The sequence below is a fragment of the Portunus trituberculatus genome, chromosome 23 (assembly GCF_017591435.1).
Source record: "Portunus trituberculatus isolate SZX2019 chromosome 23, ASM1759143v1, whole genome shotgun sequence".
Classification (NCBI taxonomy): domain Eukaryota; kingdom Metazoa; phylum Arthropoda; class Malacostraca; order Decapoda; family Portunidae; genus Portunus; species Portunus trituberculatus.
The window spans coordinates 2,965,001-2,975,000 of NC_059277.1; the positions used below are offsets into that span (position 1 = coordinate 2,965,001).

The 10,000-nt window shown below is 40.8% G+C and overlaps 1 protein-coding gene across 3 annotated transcripts in view; it reads left to right on the top strand.

The window, feature by feature from the left end:
* LOC123507838 (neurotrimin-like) overlaps positions 1-10,000 on the top strand; it is a 75,666-nt gene that overhangs the window by 47,388 nt on the left and 18,278 nt on the right. For all 3 annotated transcript variants that reach the window (XM_045261096.1, XM_045261095.1, XM_045261094.1), the window contains one exon: positions 6,223-6,398. In XM_045261096.1, the coding sequence (XP_045117031.1) occupies positions 6,223-6,398 (176 nt within the window). The remainder of the gene's footprint in view (positions 1-6,222; positions 6,399-10,000) is intronic.

Consider the following 10,000-nt stretch of genomic DNA (forward strand, 5'->3'; position numbering starts at 1 on the left):
CCTCGTTTTCCGGTTCCTTCCTCTCCCACCTTCTCTTCTTTCCACCTCGAGTAGTATATCCCCCGAAGGATGCGAGGTTCTTGTCTTCCTTCTTGTCCGCTGCCGATGTCTGTGAAATAGTTTGTTTGGAATGTAAGGAAAAAGCCGATGACAAAATGCTAGACTTCCACCTAACCATTCCATCCCCTACCCTGTCCCTTCCCTCCTCTTGGCGCTGTTATTGCGTGACCGTTGAGTGGCATAGATTTCGGCACTTTTATTAAAGGGAATTTCAGTCTTACCACTCACTTACTTGGCTGCCTGAGCGATTTTTCATGGTGGTATTATTCAGTTGTTGTCACGTAGACCAGGGCCGCAGAAGGAACGGTTTCAACGGTTTCTGATAAGCACGCTAAACATTAATGTCGATTGGCATATTTTCGCGGTTTTTAATGTCTATATTTACTCCTTGTATCGTGTGATAAAGGCTGGTTTTGCGTGTTAGGGGGTAATGTGGATGATTTGTTACGTGCTGCTAAGTGGGGCAAATATGTAGGTAGATTGGTAGAAAGGTGGGTTGGTAAATAGGTGGATGGATAGGTAGATAAACAAATTGATTGGTTGATTGCTTGATTTATTGACTAATCTACTTACCTAGCTATCTACTTATCTATATATCTATCTATCTATCTGTTTATCTATAGATAGATAGATAGAGAGATAGATAGATAAGTAGATAGATAGGTAGGTAGATGTGTAGATAAACACATAAATGAAAATATACATTTCTAAGTAGGTAGGGAAGGCATGTAGCTAATGCGATAGATAATAAAAAGATACAATACACCTTTCGCATCTTTTGATATTCTTTTAAAGTACAGCTTATCGTAGATACCTCTGATAACAACAACGGGAAACATAATTAAACAAGGAAGATTAAAAAGAATGATATCTCAGCCACATTACTGCAGTCCAACATAATTATTTCATAAACCATGAAGCACATGAGGTAATTAGCCGGTGAACTAAACACAGATTTATAACATGATTTAAATAAACTAAGCGTCCACTCGCACCGTACGTACGTGCATACATAGGCCTAATCTTGTAATATCACTCTATGAAGAGAATACGAAATTACCACACATCGGGTGAGGCAAAGAGATAGCAGTGTAATTTGCGAGTGTTGTTGCGAGATCAGCGTTCCCCTTCATAATAGGATGAATGCGAAATCTCTCGAAATATTATTCGATACCATTGGATTTGTTAGGCTCTACAGTGGGACACAAAGGTCGGCGGCGTGTTGCTGTGTCTTGATCTCATCATAATGTTTTGTGCCGCTCGTTCCCTCTTTGTCACTGCGCGCTAGATAATTAATGAAAAAAATGGATGAAAAAGCTCTTGGAATTCGGGTTTGCACGCCGTAAAGCGAAATGTATGGCAATTACTTAAAAAAAAACTGGTAGGAAAATAAGAAACTTAACTGGAATATTTGTTGTGTGCTCGTCAGACACAGGTCCTAGGAGAAAAGTGCCTTTAAGTCGCTTGAAAGCACTGCAAATATTCCTAATTTTTTGTGTCGACTCCAGCAAGTGTTGTCTAGCCAGGCACGAAGCCTCGCCGACTCCACCAGCGCCATGAACCTGCCGAGGGAAGTGCAAGCTCCACCAGAAACGCCTGGAAACTAATTCATCCCTGCCGAGAAGCAACGACCTGGCGGGGATGTATGATCCTATTAAAACCAACCACTTTTACCGGCTACCACCAACGCGGGTTGTCGGCAGTGGCGGCGACGGTGGCGGCGGAGGGGGTGGAAACAGACGGTGTGGGCGAGAGTGTTGAGTCAAATAATTAGGTCGTGTTGGACTCAGACGACTGAAAGATGAAGAGTAGCGTCTTCAACCAGCCACCGTACCTCTCAGTGGCCCTTCCCAGTGGACGATATCCTTCAGAATGCCACTTAAATCCTCTCAAAGCCCCCCTGAGCCTTTTATGACATGTAGGGCCCAGGCAGGGACTGCTCTCCCACCTCGTAACAAGCTCGTCTCATTCTTAGACTCAGAATCCCTAACACACTGGAAGTATCAGTGGAAGCGCCACCTCGCATCTCACACTGACCAAATCTCCATATCCTCTTCGTCTTCCTCTCCCTCCGTCAAGGCCTCAGGTCAAGCAGGGGATGTAGAGGATAAGAGGAGTAACGGCGTCTTCTTTATCAGGCTGCCCCTTTGTTGGCCTTACAGAATGAGATTTTCATGAGAGGGGAGCGGAAGGTGGAGGGAGTCGAGATGCTCTTATCTCTCTGCCTTTGACATGCTAATATAAGTGTCATTTCTTGTTTGTTGCTGGAAAAGACACGTTATAAACTTGTTTTTGTGAAATACATATGTTAGATGCGTATTTTACTTCCATTGATAATTAAAGTTTCTCTTCTTTATATACCTTTTTTTTTAAATCCACGTTTTGCTGTTGCTTCTACGAATGTGTTGAAGAAATAAGTCATTATTTGATAAGTGTTTGAAATATATGTTCTACTCGTAATTTGTAAGAAGAGAAATTATTTAGAAATACACCTGCCCCTGTTTCAAGGATATCGAATAGTATCATAAATCACTATATTTCATTAGTTGATTAACGATACATCATTCTTATTATTCTCATAGCTATTGTAATCATAACTGAACCTCTTGCAAAATACATTTTCCACACCTGTTCTCATTGCATCAGAATCACTATTCTTCATCTACATCAGGAGAAATTCCGCCAAACTCTGCATCCCTTTGGCCGGTATTCTGAAACGCTCATTTATCTTAACATGACTGTTTTCATTGTCACAAAAAGAATGTATTTCCTGGTAATAGCGTAGAAATCTTGTTAATCTGTCTCTATAAGTATAGAAAATTCCCTGAAACCCTGTGTAGCTCCAGCTAGAGCCTTTAGAATGTAGAGGAGGTGCAGTACCGAAGTGTTTCTTAATATGACCCCCTGCAGACGATAACTGTTTTCCTTCTCTTTATGTTTGCAGTAAGAACAACAAGGTACTTTATATTCAGAGACCCCAAAGTCGAGGCGTCGATTGGGGCCGCGCCTCGCCCCACCTTTAGTATTCCCAGTGGATAACAAAACTATTTAACTTTAAATTAGTTTCTCACCCGAAAGTAAGAAAGTGGAACAACAAAACATAAATACATCCTTCGCTCTCTCGACTCGCTCCTCACTCGGGGCAAAAAATCCATCTCACTCCAGCTCTTTCCTGTGTCTATGTACTTCACCTCCTTTTCTTCTTGCTTTATCTCTTGCTCTATCTTCAGGAAGCTGACCAGTAGCCTCTCTCTCTCTCTCTCTCTCTCTCTCTCTCTCTCTCTCTCTCTCTCTCTCTCTCTCTCTCTCTCTCTCTCTCTCTCTCGGCACCAAAGCCACCTTCATTTCCACCTTTTCTTACGTTTCCTCCTTTTTTTCTCTCTCTCACCCTCATTTCTTACCCTCTCTCCTCTTCATTCTCGTCCTCCTCCTTCCTTTCCCTCACTTCCTCCTTCCTTCCATCAGAGAAACAAGACACACACACACACACACACACACACACACACACACACACACACACACACACACACACACACACACACACACACACACACACACACACACACACACATACACTTAGCGACACTTTCTGATTCTTTAGTGCCCCGTTTTTCGTGTAATGCCCCAAGTGTGCCCCGCCCCATTTCCGGTTCCCGTCCACCCTTCGCTCCCTTCCTTCACTCCCCTCACTCCTGCTTCCTCCTGAGCCTCCAGAGAGTTGTCGGTGAATTTTTCTCATTTTTCGGCGTTTCGACAATAAGAAGGATAAAGATGTGAGTGATGAGAGAGATGGATGAGGGTTTTTTTCGACATTTGCAGGTGAATAGAATGAATAAATGATGCAGGAAGAGGGTTTGGTGTAGGTGATAATGGTGTTAGATAAGGTAAAGAGTGTAAGAATGTAAACTCGTGGAAGAATAATGTAGTAAAACCAAAAGCATAAAATAAGAAAGGATATTTTTCGACTTTTCCTAGTTAGTGTAAGAGATAAATAAATGGGGCAGGAAGAAAGCTGGTGTAGATGAAAAAGATGATAAAATAAAAAAAGAAAGAATATAAGAATACCAAGTCATGTAAGAATAATGTAGCAAAACCAAGACGTAAAGAAAAAAAATGGATAGAAGGATAATTTAGAGAAGATGGCAAAATCGATAACGATGATGAATAAGATGAAGAAAGTGAAAAATGCAAAGTTAGAATGATAGTGGAAGGTAAATAAGACAAAGAAGCTGAGAGATACCAAGAAGAAAGATGATAAAAAGTAATGATGATAATGATAGATAAAGAGAGAAAGCGTATGAAAATATAAGCACATTGAGAGATTAGTGGAAGAATAATATAGAGAGAAGAAGCTGCGGAATATAACGAAAGAAAAAGAACATTTGAAGAAAGAATCATGAAAAATTAGGAAGCGAAACGATCCAACAGAAAGTGCAAAGTCTAATGAAAGAATAATAGTGTGTGACAAAGATGAAAAGGAAAATGGAGAAAGACAAATAGAAGGAAGTAATAGTGGAGGCAAAAAACGAGGTAAATGAAGATGGTGGAATGGATTATGATGAAACAGTAGAGAGGAATGTAAAAATGCAAAATCATGAAGAAATTAGTGAGAAGATAATTTAGTAGAGAGAGAGAGAGAGAGAGAGAGAGAGAGAGAGAGAGAGAGAGAGAGAGAGAGAGAGATTACACGCCGAGGCAGGAAGAAAACGAGGTAAGCAAGTCAAGTTCTATTTCAGAGGAAACTCACCAATTTGTGTCACCGGTTAAGAAATCCAGTTACTCAACCAAGATAAATGGACTTGCCTATCTTCGTTTTCCTTCCTTCCTTCTTCTTTGTGTCCTTTCCTTCCTTCCCCTTGACACACACACACACACACACACACACACACACACACACACACACACACACACACACACACACACTATAATCTTAGACACGTTATTGAGCCATACAGTCTCTCTCTCTCTCTCTCTCTCTCTCTCTCTCTCTCTCTCTCTCTCTCTCTCTCTCTCTCTCTCTCTCAAGTGACGCATTATCAAACACATTTTTTTACATAAGATGGCGAGGAATGCAATAACGCGTTTTGAAGTTATTTTAAGTATCGCCGGCTGGTCCTGTTACGATGTTAGATTACTGTTATCATGAATTTTTAGAGGGACGATCACAGGATGAGGATGAGGAAGAAGAGGAGGAAGAGGAGGAGGAAGTGGTAGCGGTGGTGGTGGTGGCGGTGGTTGGTGGTGGTTGGTTGGTGGTGGTGGTGGTTAGGTTTCCCTTATGTCTAACGGAAGGACTTAGGTGACAGGCAGTATTTCCCTTCTTGAATTGCACCCTACGTCATATTTACTTCACGGTAACTCAAAACGCCCTCTCTCTCTCTCTCTCTCTCTCTCTCTCTCTCTCTCTCTCTCTCTCTCTCTCTCTCTCTCTCTCTCTCTCTCTCTGGGTGTGTTTGTGTGTATGTGTGCATTTCTCTCTAATGTCTGCTACTGATGAGTAACGACAACCATAAAACATGCACGCTACATCACAGCTCATGGATGTGTTTGTTTATATTTATGTGTGTATGTATGTGTGTATTTATACTATATCACATGTCCCCCTCTCCTGTTGTTTATATGTTCACCATCATTTTTTTCTTTCATTATTTTTTTTCATCTTATTTTTCTTCTTTTTATACTCCCTCATATATCAATCATAATTATACCTTTCTTCCTCCTCCCTTCCTAATCATCCCTCTCCCTTCTCTACTCTTACCCCTTTATCACCCTCCCCTCACCTCTATCCCCCTTTTTTTTGTCTCCATTCCTCTTCATGATGCCTCTCGTCCCTTTCCCCTTTTTCTTTATCTTATTCATTCATTTATCTTAACTCTTTCTTACCTTTTTACCCGTTCGTTTCTCTTACCTTTCCTTTCAATCATGCTTTTTCTTGTCTCCTCTTCTTCCTTCGACTCAATTATATCTTTCTCTCTTTGCTCTTTCCTCTTTACCCAATTTCCTATTTTTTTTCCCATCCATCCATCATTCCCTTTCCTCCCGCTTCCTTTTCATCATGCTTCTCCTTCCCTTTCCCCCCCTTGGCCTTCCTTCTCTATCTCACTCGTTCCTTCCTGCGGCAAACATCACTTTTACCTTCCATTTCCTCCCCCTCTCCTTCAGTGTTCCCTAGTTTCCTGCCGCCGCTGACCACGACCTTGGTGGGACCAGCTGAGGACCTCACCACCTACCCGGATCCCAACACAATCTTTACGCAACAGAACAACACGGAGCTTCGATCGCAAGTGGGCACAACAGCGGTACTTCACTGTATAGCGCACAACGTTGGAGAGAACACGGTGAGTAGGAGAGTGAGAACGTTACTGGTAGTGGTGGGTGGGGAGAGATGGTGATAGACTGTAACGAGAGGTGTAAGAGGGTGAAATGGTGTTAAAGTAGGGAGAGAAAGAGGAAATAGGAGTAGAAGGAGGAGGAAGAGGAAATGGAGGAGAAGGTGTGAGATGTAGAGGGAATGTATTAAGTTTATGTTGTCTTTAGTGTGTGTGTGTGTGTGTGTGTGTGTGTGTGTGTGTGTGTGTGTGTGTGTGTGTGTGTGTGTGTGTGTGTGTGTGTGTGTGTGTGTGTGTGTGTGTGTGTTTGAAATTAAGCAGAACATTAGGCCTACGCAAAACTTAAAGAAATATTTGACATGCCAACTAAACACACACACACACACACACACACACACACACACACACACACACACACACACACACACACACACACACACACACACACACACACACACACACACACACACATCAAAGCCCGTCAACTTAGTAAACACTCACACATAAAAAAAAGAAACTTAAGATAGACATAAACGAATCTACATAAATCGAAGAAGGAGCGAGAAAGACAAACTACATAACTGTATTACCAAGAGAATGAGGGAAATTTCGCTCTTGAGTACACTAATTAAGTCCATTGAAGCTTCCAGTCTTCGAACTAATTAATGTGTCACCAGAAGCAAGTTTGTGGAGGCAGGACTAAGTAACTCACACCCGCCTGCCGTGAATCAGTGGCGAATTGTGCACATACACACTTTGCTGCTAATGAAGCTGTGCCCTCGTGGTGCCGCTGCAGTGATGGATGTGGCATTAGCAGTAGAGTAGTAGTGATGGTGGTTGTGGTGGTGGTGGCAATAGTAGCAGCAGTAATAGTGGTGTCTTTAGTCGTCAATATCAGAGTGGTGTTTCAAAATTAAGCTTAATTTTTTTTTCTTGCAATAGTGTGTAGCTTTTTTTCTCTCTTATTTTCTATTGGCGGCAGGAATGATAGTAGTGAAAGGGTGAGGAACAGTAATAAAAGTCGGCCACCTTAGAACACTGATGGAGAATAATAGATCTTTACGCAAACTAGAATAACGAAACAAGTATTAGAGAACATCTGTCAGTTCATCTGAAATAAAAGTCCTGGCATTAATAGTACCAGTAGTAGGAGGATGAATAGTGATATAGAGTCATCCATAATAATGTGATAATAGAGAAACACAAATTAAGGTGTGAAAATACTGACATACAATACTCAGAACATACATCCGTTTTCATACTAGCAGAGTGTACGTGTCTTGCGTTGCTCCGAGAGCGACAAGGGTTCAGAATAAAAGTGCTTTTGATATCGGAGCAACAATATAAAGCAATAGTACATGAGACGTCAGTATTCCACTATCACACAAGAGTAATGTTTATTTTCATTTGGAATCACTCTGCACGGATCTTGTCTCGCAGCAGGGATGAATGTTGCAACAGAAGTAATACCAGTGACAACACTAGTGCAATATTATGAAACATTGAACTTAAACTTAAACATAAAAATTACTTTTGTATACAATTACAAAATCAATACTTCCTTCAGAAAAGAGAGTAAGTGCAATAGTACACTAACACTATTAACTGTGTACTTTAAAAAGAACAATAAATATGAACCATTACAAACAAGAGCATCAAAATTAACTGATGGTGAAATAACAAAAATGTAGAACTTAATAAGAAAACAAAATAATTGCAGTAATTGTAACATCAGTAGCAGAGTAGCAACGTACTTAATTAACGATACCCAATATGGAACTTCACAAACAAGAACATCGAAATTACGTCTCCATGTAATAGAACGCAGAGTGTCTTTTTTACTTGGAGCAAGCGAGCACCAATACCTGCTCCTCGCCGCATCCATTATGAAAATGAACCATAACTAGGGAGACAAGCGAAAAAAGGAAGGTTGCCGGTATAAAAGACGGTGTCCATAGGTATGAAAGGAGGTCTGAGGTACCTTTTTTTCCCACACGAGAGGTGAGCTCAGGTAATGTTTCGTGATAATGGGAAAACACGCCCACTCAACGACCCCCATTCATTTTTTTCCTGATTACGGACCGCCTTAGATTACTCTGTAAATAGACCCTTGTTTTTTGTGATACCGTCCAGGCGGTGACTTTAATATCGCGTTGCATCGTTATAGCTAACTTATTTTTAGTGTATGAGAATTTCTGAAAGACCTAACCTTGAATTTTTTTTTTCCTCAGTCATAAGCCTCATTAGATTGTTTACTAAAGAGATCTGCGTTTTTTCCAATAATGTTTAAGCCATAACCTTAATATCTGGCCCTCTTTCACTGCTACAAATTTATTCTTATTTTTTTTATTTGTGAATCACATGGCCTTAATTTATCTTTAATTAGGAGCCTGTTTGGATTGTTTCGTAAAGAGGTTCTGTTTTTTTTTTTTTTTTAATAATGCGGGAGCTGTGACTTAAATATTTTAATGTTGTGTCGCTGGTACAGACTTGCTTTTCTTTTTCATGATTTACCTCTGCCACCAATTAAGTTTAATATGTAGGTTACTTATCCTTCATTTACTTCATTTTTTTTCATATACCACTTGATTGAACTACTTATTAAAATTCCTGCTCTTCATTTTAACTCATTTTAGTTATTTTACTGCATTTGTTACTGAGTTTAACCACTGCTCTAAATTTCAAGCTTACTTTTACCTTTATTTTCTTTATGCAGTTTTTCTTCACTGGTGGATATGATGAATAATCCAACACAAGAGTAACGATTTGGCAAAGATATATACGTCTGTTTCAATAAGTTTCAGGATAGTGGTTGGTACACAAGGTAACACGTGAATTATGAGTGTGCTTCCCTTGAACTTCCTCCCCATGGCCTCTGCACTTGAAATTTTCATTAACAACATTGTACATGCACCACAAAATATTACCGTCATTCCTCTCCTTATAGCGCTGTTAATTCAGTATTTTTCCTATTACACAAAGAAGAAATATTGCCTGTAAATATTCTCTAGTTTGCGTTACCTAGGTGCTTCGAATACCTGGCAAGATTATCTAATTAATGAGCTTCCGTTTACCTGTTCTTGGCGCCGAGCAAACCTGGGGTGAAAGGAGCCAGTGAACACTCCGGTGATTCTTTTCTGTGTGCTATTGTGCGCTATTGTTGCAGTGTTGCGGTGGTGCTATTGTTTGTGGTGATGGTCTTGGGGGTGGTGGTGGTGGTGGGGGTGGTGCTAGTGGTGGTAGTGTTTGACAGATGCAAAAAAAAAATGGTGTCGTGTTTGGAATTAGTATTGCATGGTGTGTGTGTGTGTGTGTGTGTGTGTGTGTGTGTGTGTGTGTGTGTGTGTGTGTGTGTGTGTGTGTGTGTGTGTGTGTGTGTGTGTGTGTGTGTGAGAGAGAGAGAGAGAGAGAGAGAGAGAGAGAGAGAGAGAGAGAGAGAGAGCGAGAGAGAGAGAGAGAGAGAGAGAGAGAGAGAGAGAGAGAGAGAGAGAGAGAGAGAGAGAGAGAGAGAGAGAGAGAGAGAGAGAGAGAACATGTGTGCGTGCAATACCTTTTTGTTTATTAGTGAGTTACGGGGCAATGATGATGAAGTGTATATTTGTGAGTGTTTG